Consider the following 19,730-nt stretch of genomic DNA (forward strand, 5'->3'; position numbering starts at 1 on the left):
TATATTGTGAAAATAAATATACTATGTGTGTTGATATGGAACTAGCAGACATAAATACATAGCCATAAATACATAATACATGAACGAGAGAGAAACGAAAATGTCAGATATAACTTAAGCGTGGTGTTCCCATCAATTCTTCGGTTTTCATTTAAGTGTAGAAACAATGTTCTTCCAAAAACAGGTTTACAGTTTTTGTTAAAAGAGTACATACTTCTTATATATTCTGTGGCAGCTCAATAATCAAGACTGTTCTGTACTTTCAGCTTATTCTTTTTATCTAAATGGAGGCAATGACTCAAATGATCATGAATAGTGTTATTCAAGCTATAATTGTCAAGATTTTTTCTGATATACATTATGGTCTGAAAAATAAACTCACTAGGAACAGTCAGAATGCCCAGGTTTTTAAATAATTCTCTGCAATGAGCCCATTTATTGCATTTTGTCATTATTCTTACAGCTCTCTTTTGTAATCTGAAAACTGTTTGTAGATTCTGGGTACTATTTCCCCAAAAGATTATTCCGTAGCTAAGGATGGCATGCACATAACCAAGGTAAGCTGACCTTACACAGGTGTCACTGCATAGTGATGCAAGAACTCGAAGCACGTAGCATACTGTGAAGACTCTCTTTGAGATAATCATGATTTGTTCATTCCATTTTAGTTGGCTGTTGATGTACAGACCTAGGAATTTAGTGTTAGTTACAGCTGTTATTGAAGTGTTGTGTAGTTTTAAATTTATGGACTTGTACTTCTTGTTTATTCTAAAGTACATGCTGTTTGTTTTCTTAATGTTGAGAGTTGCTCTGTTCTCTGTAGACCATTTGTAAACATCTGCTTGTACTTCATTGGTTTTTTTCCAATAGCAGGCCAGGTGTCTTGCTGGTAATCAGTATACTACTGTTATCAGCAAAAAGTACTTTTCCTCCATGCTCCACACATTGTGGGAAACCATTAATATAAATCAAGAACAATATTGGACCCAGACCACTTCCTTGTGGAACTCCTGCATTTTCTACTCTGTCCACTCTGTTGTTTAGGGATGATTGGAACCATTTATTTACCACTCCCCTAATTCCCAGATACTCCAACTTGTGTAGAAGAATGTTGTGATTTACGGTATCGAAGGCGTTTGATAGATCTAAGAAAATTCCAGTTACGTAACTGTCCTTGTCTAGTGATACAAGAAATTTTTTTTGTAAACTGAGCTATTTCGGTTTCAGTGCTTCTGCCCGGCCTGAAGCCATGGTGTTGTTAACAGAGGAGATTGTATTTATTTAAGTAACTCATATGCCTATTTTTCATTAAAGTCTCCACTATTTTGGAAAATACTGGAAGTAAAGCAATTGGCCTGTAATTTTCTGTTTTCAACATCATCGTTTTTGTGAAGAGGTATGATTTTAGCTAGTTTCAGGTAGCCTGGGAAGTGGCCAGTCTTAAAAGACCCGTTAACGATGTCAGTTAAAGGCGCTTTAATGCTGTCTATGCACTCTTCATCCCGTCCTGTTGAGAGTTTGTTTTTTAATTGTTTTTTGGTACTTCTTACTTCTCTCTCAGTAGTGGGGAGCAGAACTATCTTTTTTTTTTTTTTTTAATGTAATTTTGCACTGGAATATCAGATCTTTTTGGAAATTTGCTCCTCAGGTCTTTTGCAATACTGGTGAAGTATGAATTTATGAAGTTGATCACTGATTGTATTGCCTGATTTCTTGATTTTAATGTTTGGTTAAATGTGAGACTGGAAACAAAAAAAGGACACACTCAAAGTCCAAGCAGCTTTACTTTTGTTATTTGCATTTCTTATCAGTTTGTTATTAGCTGACGTTTTAGCTGCCTGAAGTACCTTTCTGTAATTTTTTTTTTGGTAATAGCTTACAAAACCAGGGTCACTGCATGTATTATTTACAGAGCTGAGCTGTCTGAAGGTTTGGGCAGATTTTGTAATCCCACAGGTAATCCATTTTGTTTTGCTCTGTGGTCCAACAGGAAGTAGGACTTCAAATGTTCAAATCTGTTTGTGCATATACATCATCCCAGGTGTTGCGACTTAACTGTGCAGTAAAATTTTGCATGGCTGATTTGGAGTAGATTCTTTTGTATCCATGTAACTTGGTTGCTTTTCCCATAGGAACACTTATTTTTGCAAATTGACAAAGATGATCTGAAAGTCCCAGATTCTTTAGTACTAAGTCACTGTTTTCTGAGCCAATATCAGTGGTTTCATGATCAATAGTAGAGGCTGAGTGTGTCATTATCCTTGTTGCAATGCTGACTAGTGATGTCATTCCAAAGCTACATAAAGTGTTCAGAAAAGCATTAGTAAGATTATATATTTTTGCTGTGTTTAAGATCTCCACATAGCAGGATGTTACTTTTACTATTTGATGCCTGTTCTAAACTCTGTGTTAGTTTTGCACAGTGTATATCAAAATCGCCACTAGGAGAACAATATACACATAATATGACAAGGTTTTTGGGAACATTTTGAGATGACAGCTCTATTGCTGATACTTCGAGGTGTTTTTCTTCAACAAAAGAGACAATGTCACTTCCAACCTTGTATTGGACTTCATTCTTAATATAAATACATAACCCTCCCCCTTTGATTGAAACTCTACACAATAAGAAGGTGCTAGTATATATGAGGGTAAAGTTACATAGGCAATTTCACTTTCCTTGCACCAGTGCTCAGTGATGTATATAACAGAGCTTTTTAGGGTTTGCAACTTGACTTCAGCCTGCTGCGCTTTGTTTTTGATACACTGAATGTTTTGGTGGAACACGGTTAGAATTTTTTACAAAAGCACAGCTACCTATATGAAGTGCTTCACTACAGTTGTCACTAGACACTAATGCATCGTTTTAGCTTAAGCTACTAAGTATCAGCTACATCACATAAAATAATTTACAGAAGACCATTAGCTGTTAAGCCAATATTTTCTTGTTCAGGGAGGTTTGGATGTAGGTCTATGCTACCATTTACTCTTAAAAAACATTCTTAATACCTCTGATATTTAGAATTTTGTTTAAGTCACCTTTTTCTGCGATAATTTCTCTTATTTTGTCACACAAGATTTTTGCCTTCGAAATTTAGGTGCAACCTTTGTTTGGTATGAAGCCATCTGTCCAATTTACCTATATCAACTACTCTACATTTTCCAAATGAAACGCACAACTGTTTCATTTTGATGTTTGTTTTTCAGATCTCATTGTTGACACACGAATTATACATTAGGTCATACCTATTAGGTAGTGTTGTAACTACTGTGTTACAAGATTTATTAACTTCTAAAAAGTTTTTCAGCCTTTCGAAGCAATTTTGCACCCCATTTCTTGTGATGTCGTTGGTAACAGCTAGGCACACAACATATTCCTTTTCACCTTCCACCTTCCATTTTTCCCTGCTGCAGGTTAACATCGGTAACGTGTTCCATGCTTGCACCAGGTTTTACTAATCCTACTTCTTGGAAGTCTTTGTTATATTCTTGTAAAGTTCTCTCCAGGTTTCTGCTTTGGCTGTCCATCTGAGACAGGGCATAAAATTTACTTTACTTCCTACTTTACTACCTGTCATTTCATATTACTGTGAAAATGATCAGTGGATTCCATGGCTGTATATTGAACACATATCTGAGCCACTGACAGCTTTAGTGATGACTAATGGTCATTTTTTTCCATCTAACTGTGAACATCACTAACCTGCACAAATTTTGTTGGATTATTTATGATGAAATTCATAAATGAATATATTGTGAAAGCACAGTTAGAATACCTAAATTCTTGAAGGGACATCTGTTATGAGATGACCCGTGTCTAAATATCACATATTATTATGTGCAGTTGGTGCTTTATGACTGATGTGTTCTCCTAGGAAAATTTAGAATAAGTAATTAATAAACAGTAATATGTAAATTACATTGAGATCTTCATTTGTTTCTGAAACTACCAGTTATGAGAAAAGCAAAACACTGATCAACTTAACTGCACAAGCAGTTCATTAATATGTTTCTTCCTATTCAAATTTTCATAAACATGTATAGCAAAAACCCTGGTACATTGTGACCAATTCATCGACTCATATTCATGCTACATTTATCATTGGTGGTTTTCTATTTGCTGTGCAGAACTAAATATAATTTTCTGTATTCAAGGGAAAATCGATTTGCTGAGAATCACTTAATAATAAGTGAAAAATGCTATAACAGTAAATTCAGTTGCTGTCTGTCGAAGAGGAGTAATTCTAACACTTGTTATTTGAAAGATGTACCAACTTCTTCTTCTTCTTCTTCTTCTTCATCATCATCATCTGCCTTGCATTTTCCCATTTCTCTACAGGGTCGGCATCATCATATGGCTTTTGAAAATGTTGGTGACGGTAGCCTTCCTAACGTGGGATAACTAAACTGGTGATTGTGGCAGGGTTAGTGAAGTTAAGCCACTATGTAGTATTGCTCCGGTTTGAAAATATCGTAGATTTGGGGCTGATGCACATACCAGTCTGAGTTGTAGTGGGGGTTAGTCAGTCTCCACATGACCCCTGTTTGTTTTGTGATTTTGCTGTTTTCTCTTTATTTATTACTCTCACGTCAAATGAAAAAAACACGAATTTCTGTCACTGTGAGCTGTTTGGTGAATTAAAATACATTCACATAATTATGGAATGCTAAAATATGTCATTAGTTCCAGATTTTATTTTATTTCCACTTTTCTGACAGTCAAGCATTAATTGTCTTGCACACCCAAATTATTTTTTGTTGGTTTACCGAAAAAAATTGGCTTTTATTAATGTTTTCCACTAAGGCAGTCAGTTTATTTGAAACAAAGTGTTTAATGCCACACTATTGGCTAGTTTCAAGTGTTCACTGCATTCTGAGTGCATATTTTCATCTCCTATCACATATGGCATTATGCCATAATAAAGAACCAAACATGAGATAATACAGTACTGGTACTACAAGAAAATTTACATCCAAAGCTGTACATACAAATGTGCACTTTAAGCTGAATTATGCATTTTAGTATGGTTCACGAAATTCCGATGCTCTTGGAATATCCTCTAATATCTTGTTTCTTTTATGACGTAATGTAAGATCTTTAAATGTTTTACATGTATGAACATACGGGTTTCTTGCATCATCATAGCTGCATAAGCGCGGTGACACCCATTATCTGGTGCCCTTTGGCTGCTGCTGAAAAGAAACTATTTCTAACAGGTCGCAGGAAAATATCGCGAATGGTTGTTTGAAAAGTGTTACTTCCAAAGTAAATTTTCTTTTACACAAGATGAACTATGTGTGAGTGTGTATGAAGAATTTCTTAAATCTTAGAATGTTTGACTCCCATTTAAAAATCAACTCTTTGAGGATGACCATTTAAAAGAATTTCAAGCCCAGAAGATCAGTCATTTATGTCATTGTTAAAAATTTTACTGGCACATTTGTGGGACTTATCGTAAAGTGTAACGCGCACAAAAAGATCAACCTTTTGTGTGAAATGTTTTAATGCTCATCTGATGAGTGTTTGTACAGGCAGTAACGACTTCACTTTTTCTGTTCCATGGAACTTGTTTTGATGATATGCTTTGCAGTAAATTTCAGGTCCAGTTCTAACATGAGTCGTAGTTTCAAAACCAGTAACATTTTCATACTGTAGTATATGAAGGGCCTTGGGTGCCTATTAAATTTTTACATGATATTTGTGCGTCACATACATAATTTTTCTTTTTCATTTAACTGCAGCACCAGGTAGGAAAATTTGCTCCACAATTCTCAGGATATCAACAGCATGACTCCCAAGAATTGTTAACCTTTTTATTGGATGGATTGCATGAGGATCTAAATCGAATTAGACAGAAGCCATACATTGAGCTACGCGATGCTGATGAACGTCCAGATAAAGTGAGTATGTTTAATTTAATATTGTTACACAGTAAATATCTACTATAATTTGGAAGTTGTTCAGATTAGTGTGGTAATTATACCATTGTGTGTAATGATGACAGAAGTTTCTAATTATTACTTGTGAAGTAAGTGACAGGCCTATACAACAAAAGTACCACTCTGTTGAATTTAATGCTAGTATGATCTGAGGTTCACTCCTCATTTGGTCCACATAATTTTTATTGCTTCTTTCACTAATGGGAATAATTTGTTAATATGGAAAAAATGGCTAAGTTCCATAGTTTGGAGTCCATGTTAACTGCAGAGTCCTCTGTAACTGCTTGAGTAAGTCAGTTGAAAGGCCTGAGGATGTCAGCAGCATATCACCTTCAATAGGCCCATGCATAGTTAACCACTGTGGCATTAAAACCAGCCTTTGGCTTGAGAAATAATTTATATGTAGAATGATTACACTGTGAGAAGTTTATTGAAAAATGAAGAATGTTGTCACAAACTACACTGAATTTGTTAGAATTGAAGCCGAAGGCTTTCTTAACTTTGAGAACACAGTACATTCAGTGGTAAGACAGGCAGCGTGCAGAATTATTTACTGGACAGTTTATACTACATACGTGTCTTTTGCCTGCTCATCTAAATAAGCATTGTGTGGGCCAGCCTATAAAAAGGTACTGTGGTGAGTCTAACATACTTATTTTTCAGAAAATGCTGACATTCTGTAATGAGGATTATGTAAATATAAAACTCGTGAGTGATTTGAAATAGAACAGTGCTGGAGAAACACATTTTCTGTATGGAGAGACATACTTAAATAGGAAGCTCTGAAGTGCAACAGTGTTATTACTCTCAACAGACATTTAAGGGAGATGGGATTCTTTGCAGTAAAGTAAGACTGCAGTCTTGCCAATCTTAATAAAAGTTGATAGAACAGTACACAGGTGATCTGCTGCTTCATGGATGGTTATGCCAATGAACACTCTGGGAGAAGCTAAAGAATAATATAAACAAAAGTTTTTTTGATGTTGATAATCCAGATGATTTATTTCACTCTTAAGAAAACTGAGCATTACACATGTCTATATAACACGTTCAGAAATGTGTACTTTCAAACTATCAAAAATGTATGTACATCTGCAGACAAATGTGAAAAATTTCCATTTATGGGAACTTGTTCTGACAATATGAACTATTCAGTGAAGAAACAGATTTCTTGCACAACCTTTTTTCCGAATATGCACAATACTCATACAAAAAGAAAACAAACTCTTTTTGCCAGAGAAGATGCATTTATTACAATTTGCAGAAAATAGATTTTTGCCAGAGAAGATGCATTAAGTACAATTTACAGAAAATAGATTATGATGCGTTATTGGTAAAAACATTTGATCTTGCACCCTATGACTTCACTTTCCAGCTGATTCTATCTGCTGTTCTTAAAACAGAAAGTGTTTGTAATCTTTAATTTGGCTACAAGAATGAATACATTGTTCATGGCTTATTAGCTCATTTTGACAGACTACAGACATAATTTATATTCTGTTTTTTAAGCAATTATGAGGCTGATAGGGGTCAACAGGTCATATTGTCTCCAAGGCCTCTGAATTTAAAATAACTGGATTACTCTGTGAGGAACCACAGATAAATAATGGTGTGTAAGGTAGAAGTAGCAGATTGTAACAAAAGAAACACTAGGAATGTGCATTATTTAATGGTTAATAGGAAGGAATTCATTGAGGCTGGAGAGAAACTGCTCCTATGAGTGTTTACTTTTCCTCTAAAAGTTTTGTTTTTGTTCAAGGCACTTATCAGTGTATTTTTGTTCGCTGTTGTCTGCAATGGTAGCTATTTTGATTGTACCACTTGTTTTATGTGTGAATTTATACATAAAATTCATTGAGATTTGAAATTGTACTACAGTATAACCCCACTTTTACGTTCCTGGAATTAATGTTTTCCCGCCATTTACGACATTTTTTATCACTCCTGTCAAATTTCCTATGTCCACATTGTTAATTCACACCCAATTTCGTGTCAACATATTTATAATTTTCCTGCAGTACGCTTTATGGGGAATGATGCTGGCCGACAAGTAGTGTTTACAAACATTATGTAGTTAAGTTTCTTGATGCCAGGGTGCTCTACTTAGTGGATTTAAACTGTTAAGTGTGTAAAAGTGGGAAGAATTTGTTCTGTATCTCCTGCCGCTACCAATCTACTCTGCATGGTGGCTGACAGGAGTAACTAGGTTTGTATGAATAAAGGTATCATGACCAATCACAACCATTTCCAAACTGTCTCTACAGCACATGCGCAGTTTTATGATTGTTGTAATCGTCATCACATTTCTGTCAAACCACATGTAGTGTGTTTCGGCTTTTGGCCACTTGTAGCACTAGTCGATACTTTCATTCACTTTGCATTGCTTAAATGTTTTCAGTTTAAACACCGTGCTAATTCGTATGTTCTCATGGTGAGCAGAACGTGTTTCAAGTATTTATTCTCATTGTTAATTGCAATTTTTCAGTACGTATTTTTTGTGATGTTACACAAAAAACTGTGTGTGTGTGTGTGTGTGTGTGTGTGTGTGTGTGTGTGTGTGTGTGTGTGTGTGTTTATCTACATAACTGAGGAAGCACATTACAGGATAACCTCAAAAAGACGACGATATCAAGAAAAAAAATCTTGAAACACACTGTGCTAAGCACAAAAAAATATGTGACTGATGCAGTGTTTCATTATTTAAATAATGAATGACAGCTGCAGGCATTCCAATAACGTCAATAATGGCATATGAAATTCAGTCAAAACGTTTCTGCTTCCCAGTTATCGGTTCCCATAATATCAGAAGTTTTTATTAGATAATAAACCATTGTTAGATAATATTCAAGTCTCTGATATGAGTATTTTGATGCCTATTAAGTGCACATACATAAAATGCAAGAGGTTATACTAGACATAGCTTTTACAGCTTAAAATGTTATTTCCCACATTTTACATTTTCTCGCATTTTACACCATTTTTTTATAAATTCCCTTGAAAAGTGTAAAAGTGGGGTTTCACTGTACAAAAAGATGGTTATTGCATGCAAACAATATGATAGTTTCACCTGTACTATTCCCTTATATGTTGTAGTATTACCCTGTATATGATTTTCACTGTTAGTTTGGTTTTCTTGCAATGATAATTCATAGATACAAACAGCAGTCTTTTTAATTGTGCTAATTTGAATCTACAGTCTGATTTACTGCCAAGATTTCGTTACAGGATACAGCATATTCCTGTTGTAAAATGTTTTATGAAGTTTAGCCATCACATCTTTAGAGTTATGGTTCTGAGATAACAAATTTTCCAGTGAAAAAAATAATGATACACGTAAAGAAAACTTGAAGTGTGGGAGAAATATATAAGCCAAAGTATATGTCATGAGTATTTTGGTCTCCTAGCAATTTACTCAGACTTTCATTAGACTGATTGAGCAGTTTGTTCTGATGTAAAGTATTAACTATACAGTAATATTTTAACATAATTTTATAATAATAAACAGTTATGCAGTAATGTTTTCTGTTTACATATTGTTGTATATCTGATGTCTTTCCAGAACATTTATTGTCATCAAATTATGTTGCTTGAGATTTTAATTTTGCGGAAGTGATTAGAAGAAATAGATTATGTTAAATTGTAAATGCTAACCATATCATATTTTCCAAGAATTATGTAGGACTAAACTAAGTATGTGTTATCTGAATTTGGAATCTTTGTGTTAGAACAATCATTGACCAGAAAAAAGTGCTGTAGTGTGAGGATAGTACACATTTTTTTATGCACTCATTAAGTGTCACCATAGTTATAAGCACCACCCTCTCTGTGTTTTCACAGGAAGTTGCAGAAGAGTCGTGGAAAAATTATCGTAGACGAAATGATTCCATTATTGTTGATGTGTTCCACGGGCTGTTAAAATCTACTGTTGTCTGCCCAGAATGTTCGAAGGTTTCAATAACATTCGATCCATTTTGCTATTTGTCTCTGCCTCTACCTATCAGAAGAGAACGGGTAATTGAGGTAAGTCATATAGTAGAAAAGAATTTGGTCCTGTTTGAAAATTATGCATACTACTGTGGAAAATTAGGAATTGTTTTAGTACACAAAACTGGGAATATTAGATGACAATGTGGAAAACAGCACTCAGTCACTTATTTAAAAATAATTTAAATTTGCATTTATTTTTGTTGAAATTCTCATCTATTTTTTTGTTAGTAAATGATTAGACACACAAATTTGTAAGGTTGTAATGTTACTTGAGTGAAGACAAACTGATCTTTAATTCTCTGAAACTGACTGTTTAAAAAAAAAAAAGTGTTTGATTTGGAACATTTTGACTAGAACGTTCACTTTTGCAAGAACCTCAACACCTTTTTCTTTCAAAATATTCTTAGTTTTCTTCGTTTGGCTGGATTTACACTCTCAAAAATAATTTGTCCTGTTGTAAAGGAGCAGCATTTTCGTGTGGGTGAACTCTATGCATTTCTGATTTAAAATGTTTCTGGAAATTGTTTGTCTTTTCTCACCCAGTTTGATGATTACAGAATCTATAGATTATTAATTTCGACCTTTCATGGGCAACCCATGTTTGACAGTGCTACAGATAGAACAGACAAGACACTTAGAGTAGAAGTAGAATTGAAGATGTGATAACTCTCTTTTAATGTTAGGGGAAGAATATCGGCACAGTAAAAAAAGTTACAGATTTTGTTACCCAATCCCTATAGCACAGAGTGCGGGCACTGTAGGCTATTGTGGCTGTTGGCCGTGAGTGTAAATGCACTAGAATTTGTCTGCCACAGGGGAGAGGAAAGGTACGAGGGAACAAGCTCCACCTCCATTTCTCAGGGGAGTGCCCTATAGCAGAACTGACATATTGAGTCACAGAGATCGCCAGTTGCTTCTGGTGTTGTAAGCATCATAATCAAAATCCTTGATGGACCAGGATTAACTGCTTCACTTATTTCAAAGTAAGAAAAGAAAATGATCAATGCACAACATAAAGCATTCAGGGGTGGCTGCTGCACACTGACTTGTTTAGGTTAATAGAGTATTCCTAATGGCGTAGTCCTGGCCCGGCCTCTAACAATATTCGATGCAACCATAATTTGAAAGATCTTCCAACTAATTTTCCTTGTTAAAAGTGTCTGCATTGTACCATCTCTTGAACTTTAGCTACCAAAGACACACACACACACACACACACACACACACACACACACACACACACACACACACACACACTCCTTTGTTATAAAATGCCAGGTTCCACTGCTGAGTACTGTGTTGCATTATGCAGCATGTATTTTAACTAGACCATTCAACTGCCCACAGTCAGCATGGCACCAAATCACTGAGCACTTTGATCCGTCATTTCATTTGTACACTTTTTATTTTGCAAACGGGTTCTTACACACATTCCAAATTGAGCTTTGCCAGTACAATACCAGTAATTGGAAATGGGTCACATTTTTTATATTTATATGCAGAAAATAGTTATTTCAGCCTGCATCTGATAAAATAGTTCACCTGGATACAAGCCGCTATAAAATAGCGATTAAGTAATTTTGTATTTTGAGGCAGAATTTGCTTCTATTTCACATTTATTGTAACATGTGAATTTTTTTGGTCAATCATCCATTGTTTAAGCTGAAAATGCAGGAGTACCACTGAAGTTAGAATACAAATAATAAGAGGTGTAGAGGTAGCTCCTTGCTGTACATTTGAGGCATTGAACTGTTAACAGGAACATAAGCAAGATTGAAAACTCTACCAAGCTTTTGAAAAATGTACTTCTGCGCGCGCGCGCACACACACACACACACACACACACACACACACACACACACACACACACACTTATAGTGTTGTGGCACTGCAGGCTGATTGGTTTGAGTATTGTGTCAGCTGAAATGGGTGAGATGAGCAAGAACGCAGTGAGGGGAAGGTAGGGGTGGAGGGTTGGGAAGCTGATGGCTGGGAGGGAGATGCAGCAAGGGAATGAGATTGAAATGTGTTACTAGTGAGACCACTCTGGAAGAGAAAGCTGCTTGGTGAATTGAAGAAGTGGGATAGAAAGAGAGCTGGAATAGAGCAAAGGAAGAGGCAGACCCATGTGAGTTTAGAACAATGGATTAAAGTGGTAGATATGGGGACAGGGGTTCAGATGGTTTTAGAATATGGGTAGTGGATAATGAGGCCAGGTGGACTGTGGTGTGGATGAGTTTGTTCTAAGGACAATTCCCATCTCCGTTATTCTGGAAAGCCAATATAGTTTGGAATGGTCGAGCCAGCCAGGGTTGTGAAGCAGCCAACAAAGTTGAGCTTGTGCTTGTCAGTATTTTCTCTTCGCTCTTTACCTCAGTTTGATAGTGCCTATTTATGTGGGTGGGCAGCTAGTTGTTGGCCGTGCTCACGTTGAAGACTGTGCAGAAGTCTTAGGAGATTCGCTGTGTGACACGACTGGTTTCATATATGCCTATGGCTCTAATAGGATAGGCTGTGCTTGTGTTAGTAGTGGAGTGTGATGCCCAGTGTGGAGGAAGAAGACAGTTCTTGTACTTGGATCTTTCACAGCGGTACAACCCATGTGGCAAGGTTTTGGGAGAGATATGCTGCAGGGACACACCAAGAAATTTTGCAGATTGGGTGGACAGTGGAATATCAATTTTGAAGAGGTGTGAAGTATTGGGAGAAGTTTCTTCCCAAATGTCAGGATGCAATGCAATATTGTTGAAGTGCTGGTGGGGGATGTCGGGTGACAATGAGTAAAATTGGGGGGGGGGGGGGGGCTCCATTTCTATGCACCTGGTTCGTGGTTGTGGCTGGGGTATTAGAAGCATGTGTGTGGACGGCATGGCAGATCTATTTGTGGCCCAGGTTTGGAAGGTAATTTCTGTCAATGAAGTCCTTACAAGGGAACCTACCCATCGCACCACCCTCAGATTTAGTTATAAGTTGGCACAGTGGGTAGGCCTTGAAAAACAGGAAGAAGTTGTTTGGAACTATGAAGAAAAAAAAATAAGCAAAATATACAAACTGAGTAGTCCATGCGCAAGATAGGCAACATCAAGGAAAGTCTGAGTTGAGGAGCGCCGTGGTCCCATGGTTAGCGTGAGCAGCTGCGGAACGAGAGGTCCTTGGTTCAAGTCTTCCCTCGAGTGAAAAGTTTTACTTTTTTTATTTTTGCAAAGTTATGATCTGTCCGTTCATTCATTGATGTCTCTGTTCACTGTAATAAGTTTAGTGTCTGTGTTTTACGACCGCACCGTAAAACCGTATGATCAGTAGATGAAAGGATGGGCCTGTCCCATGGGAACCAAAAACATTTGATCAGAAGGTCATAGGTCAACCAATTCCTTCACAGGAAAACACTTCTGATATATTCTATACGACACTGGTGACGGCACGTGCGTCACATGTGAGAGGAATATGTTGTCGACCCACCTAACTTGTACACTTGGCGATTGAGTAAAAAGATTCTTCTACCTTGCCTGATTTAGGTTTTCTTGTTGTGGATGTGATAATTACTCTCAAAAAAGTGTTGGAAACATAAGAGTTTGTCACATAAACTGCAACAAATGAATGCAATAGTTTCACAGTCGCACGGTTTTCTCTGTGCTCTGTCAAAACATATGTTTTTAACGTTTTCAAATTTTTCCGTGTGTAGACTGTCAAATCCTGCATATGTCCAAGCAAATATGAACATGTCCTGGAATTTTGGAGAGTGAAGTTGGTGATGTGTGAGTGCCTGAACTTTGATAACTGTCTGAAAATAAAAAAATTAAACTTTTCACTGGAGGGAAGACTTGAACCAAGGACCTCTCATTCCGCAGCTGCTCGCGCTAACCACGGGATTACGGCGCTACTCAGCTCAGATTCTCCTTAATGTTGCCTATCTGCGCATGGACTACTCAGTTTGTATATTTTGCTTATTTTTTTTCAAAGTTCCACACAATTTCTTCCTGTTTTCTTGATTAATCTATGTTCAGTTTTTTCAATCCCTATTCACTATGCCAACTTATAACTAAATCTGAGGGGGGTGCGATGGGGAGGTTCCCTTGTTAGTAAGACCTCTTTCATACTAAGTAAGAGGATTGATTGTCAGTGCAGATGCATTGCCTGTTGTCAGCTAAACTGAATTGGCTTCTCTTTCATTTGCTGAGAGGTTTGCATTCGACCTAAAAACAAAGGTGAGGATAAGTTGAACCTAAGAAAATTCTGATAGATAACCAGGGAGTGGTTGAGTGGGCATTAGAGAGGGTCACAATTGGATGGAGATGTAAACCTGTCGTGTGCAGCCACCTAGCACATCCTATTCCAGTTCAATCACAGGGATATTCTGCTGTATCAGATGAAAGGCCATATATAAAAGTGATTGTGACATAACACCAACTCTGCTATAACTTCTGCATAGTGTGGATATGACCACCAATCAGATATTCACAGAAATGAATTATCACTGCCAAACTACGGCCAACAGCAAAATTTTATCCAGGGATAGAACATACTGAGTGAAAAAGGCTCTCATTCAGTGCCTGTTTCAGCACTCATTTCATCCAGGTTTCCCCCTCCCCAATGTGTCACTGAATAATGTAAATGGGAGCTGCATACTTCTATCCCACAAGCCTCCTTGCCTCAGATTTCAGTAGCCTAGCTGCCATGTCACACCCACCATCACCTCTGTCTTCCTTGCCTCTCCAACTTCAATTCATTATGCCACACTCAAACTTTTTTCTTTCCTCTCTGCGGCCACTTTCTTCCCCCTTATTGCAGCTGTTGAATTATGATCATGTGATAACTTAACCAAGTATGTAACTGAATAAATTATTACGGACTGCATAATATGGAAGTTCTTTGAGATGCTGAGCAGGGCAGAAATAAGTTTTTGCAAAATGAATACTGAAAACTTTTGAATAATTGTTAGTCGATAAAATCACAGGTATAGATAGTTAGGAAATGTCATCTAGAAATTTGTACTTTGTATAAACTTATGAAGGATGGGGTTGGGTTGTTGCTGGGGAGGAGACCAGACAGCAAGGTCTTCAGTCTCATCAGATTAGGGAAGGATGAGGAAGGAAGTACTCTTTCAAAGGAATCATCCTGGCCTTTGCCTGGAGCGATTTAGGGAAATCACAGAAAACCTAAATCAGGATGGCCAGACGTCGGATTGAACCGTTGTCCTCCCGAATGTGAGTCCAGTGTGCTAAAAAACTTATGAAAGATGCATATATTTTGTCCACATGCTGTTTCCTTTTTAAAATTTCTTTTAGAAATACAAAGTCACACTCAACTGCTTTTATTTTCAGTAATATTTTACCCTTCAATAATTGCACTTAAGTGGTAGTTTTAAGAGTGCACATATTAATTTATTGGTATAAAGCATGTGTACTTGTCCTTCCAGGACATAATATAAAATAAATGAAGTGGCTATTTAATTTGTAATGAATATATTCCTGTGTAGGGATGTAAATTGCTCTAATAAAAATTAAAATTCTAACATGATTGTATTTTTTCTAGGTTACATTTGTGCCACATGATACTACAAGCAAGATATGTAAATACCGATTAAACATGATACGGAAGGGTACTATACAAACATTGTTAACTGCATTCAGTAGTATGACTAGAATTAAAACAGAACACTTAATTGTGGCTGAAATTCAGAGCCACCATTTCCATAAGTTTTACACTGTCAATGATCCTTTGGATAGCATTGATGAAAAGGATGAAATATTTATGTAAGTATATTGATTTTTGCACTGTCTCTTAACTATCTGCCATATGTATTTGAATCTATGCAAGCATTGTGGTGATATTTTTAAAATCTCTATGTAGATTTACTTTTACAGCTTTGTACACTCTGTACATTCTTATGTTTATAATTTCATATATAGTTTCGTTGTAAGATCAAGTACTGTGGTAAACTGGGCTAGGGGAACCATGCCCATCTGTTATCTACAATACTGTTTGTGAAACAGGAAACACCCATGCAAAAAGGGCTAAATTCATGCAAACTTGAATGATGTGCAAAGCAGTATGTTAGCAATAAATGATTAAGGTTACAAAGGGATGATACACATGTGGGCCTAAATGATCAGTGTGGGGAACACAGATTTATTTCATTTTGACTCGTACTGGGAGTGTTGCCACTAGAGTTTGTATTGTAGTATATTGTATTGAATTTTGTGTGTGCGTGTGTGTGTGTGTGTGTGTGTGTGTGTGTGTGTGTGTGTGTGTGTGTGTGTGTGAGAGAGAGAGAGGGAGAGAGAGAGAGAGAGAGAGAGAGAGAGAGAGAGAGGGTTGTTGAGGTTTGTATGAGACAATGAGGGGGATATGGCTGTACAATGTGCCAACAGATGATGACTGCCACATTGTCCTCCATGAGCTTAGTGATACGTAAAATTTCTTTAATAATATCGATATGATGCTGGAGCATCCCAGTGGACATGTTTACATTGGTGATTCAGTGCTGGAAACTGAGAGTTGGACTAGTGGTGCATATCCCACTGCATGTCTTCCATTATCCAAAAACCTCAAACATTTAAATGTAACATGGCTACAGAGGTCACAACAGTGTAACAGCGTGCTTTACAAAACTGTGAATGTGGACCAACAAGGGTGCTGCACTTTGACACTGCAGCAGCCTGATGTGAACAAGGGTCAAGTGACAAACAGGAATCAGAGAAGCTTTTGGGATGTGGGAAACTACCCTGAGGGATGCTTAAATTCAAGGATGCTGCATGACCATGGATGTACAGTTGGTCACATTTAGAGGTTGCTGTCCATTTCGAGAATACGTGCCATCAAAACCAGGTAGTTATGGTATAAAGTTCTATGCAAATTGTGACAGTTGAACAAGCTACTGCTGGAAAATGAAAGTATTTGGGAAAGGAGGAAGAAATCAGAGCCGTGTGACTTGGAGAGAATGTTGTGAAAACCCTAGTGATTGAACTTGAAACGTCTGGACATATATCACATGTGATAACTGTTTTATATCTCTTGATTCAACTCATTATTTGTTGTGAATAGACTATTCAGTTCTAGCAACAAAAAAAAGAAGAAAAAAAACGTGAATTGCGTGTTGATTTTTATTACACCTAAAGGATGTGAAGTACACTGTATCTTATTTGGTTTTCTTGTGTGCCTAACAAGAACAAAGTTGCTACTACCTTTAGCACTCTTATTGACCAAGCAACGGTATTGTCATCAGAAGTATGGCGACGTACAATGTCCCAAAGGTGGCGTTCACATCATGGCCCAGAAGATGTGATCCTCGTCATGGTTGATGTAATTGCAATGAAAGCCAACATGATTTGGAGGATGCTTGTTGCAATTATTTTTTTTTATTTTAAAAGGAGAGAGACACTGGACTTTCATCATTAAATTAGGAAAGCAACTGGCAGGGATAAAGAAGTCAATGAATTCATTAGTAGCACCATACCCAGGAAGGGCAGCGAAACCTCCAGCTAAGAAGAGATTATGTGCATTTGCATATTGTATAGAGAAGAAAGGTAGAAAAATAGAAAAAGTCAAATTATAAGTGCACCAAAGCTTTATGCTCAGAACATTCTGCTATTAACTGTGAACCCTGCACAAACTTATAATAAGAATTATGTTATAAAAACACTTGGTGTAGAATGAGAATAAACTATGTCTTAAAAAGGCACCTGTAAAACCAAAAAATTATATTTTTTTAAATGTAAATTTTAAATAAATAAAATTATTTTAAAAGTATTTACATGTCAAAGGTGGTTCATTCCATAAGTAGTCAAAATAGTGTCAATTCATACGACACGGGTGTCAGAGGCATGACTGGTAGATAACATTGTACAGATTTTCTGGTAAGCAGAGCATTAATTTCTCATTTCCTAAGCTAATTCCCTCAGCATTGCCTTATTTGATTACACTCTATACCACTGTTTTACTTTTGTTAATGCTTATCTTTGTAACTACATTTCAAGTCATAATACACACTGTTCAGCTGCGTTTCCAAGTCCTTTGCTGCCTTTGGGAGAATTACAATGTCATTGGCAAACTTTGGAGTTTTTAATTATTCCCCGTGGACTGAAATTCCATTTCCAAATTTCTCCTTGATTTCCTTTACTGCTATCTCAGTGCACAGATCAAATAACATCAGGGATACGCTAAAATGCTGTCTCACTCTTTTCTCAACTATGGCTTCCCTTTCATATCCCTCAAATCTTAAAGTTGCAGTTTCTTTAAAAGTTGTAAATAACATTTGGCTCCATGTATTTTGTTGCTTCTACCTTCAGAATTTTAAAGAGTGCAGTCCAGTCAACACTGGCAAAAGCTTTCCCTGAATGTACGAATGCTATAACCATAGGTTTGCCTTCCTTTAACCCATCTTCTAGGGTAATTTGTAGTGTCAGTATTGTCTTGTGTGTTCCTACATTGCTCCTGAGCTCAAGCCACTCTTCCCCAAGGTTGGTGCTCAGCAAGATGGCACAGTGCTTAGCACACTGGACCCACATTCGGGAGGACAGTCTGTCCATCTAGAATTAGGTCATTGATGATTTCCCTAAATCGCTCCAGGTAAATGCATGAATGGTTGCTTTGAAAAAGGACATGGCTGATTTCATCCCCCTTCCTTTTGTAATTTCACTGTCTGTAATGACTGCACTGTCGACAGGATGCTTAACTTTAATCTTCTCTCTTTCCTTCCTTCCTTCATATCATCTTGTGCCAGTTTTTACATTCTTGTGTTAACAGTTCATGTCAATAGTTTGCAACAATGACTTGTTAAGCTGATGGTTCAGTAATATTCACAACTGTCAGCAACTGCCTTCCTTGGAATTGAAATAATTAAATTTGGTTTGAGGGCATTTCACATGTCTTGTATATTTTGCACACCAGGTGGAATAATTTTGTCATGGTTGACTCTCCCAAGGATCTCAGTAATTTTGAGGGAATGTCATCTATTTCACAGGCTTTATTACCATTTAGATCTTTCAGTTCTTTGTCAAATTACCCCTCCCCAGTATCATGTCTCCCATCTCATATTCACCTACTACATTTTCTCTTTCTATAACATTGTCCTCAAGTTTGCTTCCCTTATATATGCAACCTCTACAGAGGGTGGCCAAAACAGTTTGAAAAGCTTGTAAGCGTGTTGCAGAGTAGGTTGTGCTGAGAAATAATTGTTCAGAAAAAAATTGATACTTGGCACTGTTTCCAAGTTAACCAATCAGGCTGTTGTGCATTCAAATTCAAATGGTGCACCAAACACAATTAGTGTCAGTTGTTCTCATAGCACAGATGATAGCACACAAGACTGCTTAGTCATTGTCTCAGGTTCGATACTTACTACCTTTCCGTGTCCAAGTTTTGTGTTTCCCTTTATTGTTTGGTTTCCTAAAACCAAACGAAGAACACATTGGGCGACACTGTCTCTGGTGGGCTGCTTGAATATGCACACTCAACAACCTGATTGGCTAACTACAATGCTTATTAACTTGGAAATGGTGCACTTGCTTAATTTGCTGCATTTTTATATTTTCTCCTTTCATCAGTTAAATTCATTATCACCTGTGTCATCGAGGGATTTCTGCTACACCTTGCATTTTACAAATGTGCTCTGTCTCTGCTAGCACACAATGTCCTAAGTGAAGATCCATTCTGTGAAATACTAACACAGCCCCTCAACTGTTTCTTCTCAGGTGGGACTTCAGTATATGTAATGTGCCATAATGGGCCTGCAACTGCCTACTCCAGGAGTCAAGCTTTGGCATGCCTCTTGTTGTCAGAAGATGCTTGTCCTTCATGCAAAT

At 37.0% G+C, this 19,730-nt stretch overlaps 1 protein-coding gene across 6 annotated transcripts in view; it reads left to right on the top strand.

The window, feature by feature from the left end:
• LOC126298839 (ubiquitin carboxyl-terminal hydrolase 15-like) overlaps positions 1 to 19,730 on the top strand; it is a 157,545-nt gene that overhangs the window by 77,606 nt on the left and 60,209 nt on the right. For all 6 annotated transcript variants that reach the window (XM_049990325.1, XM_049990322.1, XM_049990323.1 and 3 more), the window contains exons 9-11: positions 5,743 to 5,901; positions 9,778 to 9,960; positions 15,460 to 15,680. In XM_049990325.1, the coding sequence (XP_049846282.1) occupies positions 5,743 to 5,901; positions 9,778 to 9,960; positions 15,460 to 15,680 (563 nt within the window). The remainder of the gene's footprint in view (positions 1 to 5,742; positions 5,902 to 9,777; positions 9,961 to 15,459; positions 15,681 to 19,730) is intronic.

This window comes from Schistocerca gregaria, chromosome X (assembly GCF_023897955.1).
Source record: "Schistocerca gregaria isolate iqSchGreg1 chromosome X, iqSchGreg1.2, whole genome shotgun sequence".
Classification (NCBI taxonomy): Eukaryota; Metazoa; Arthropoda; class Insecta; order Orthoptera; family Acrididae; genus Schistocerca; species Schistocerca gregaria.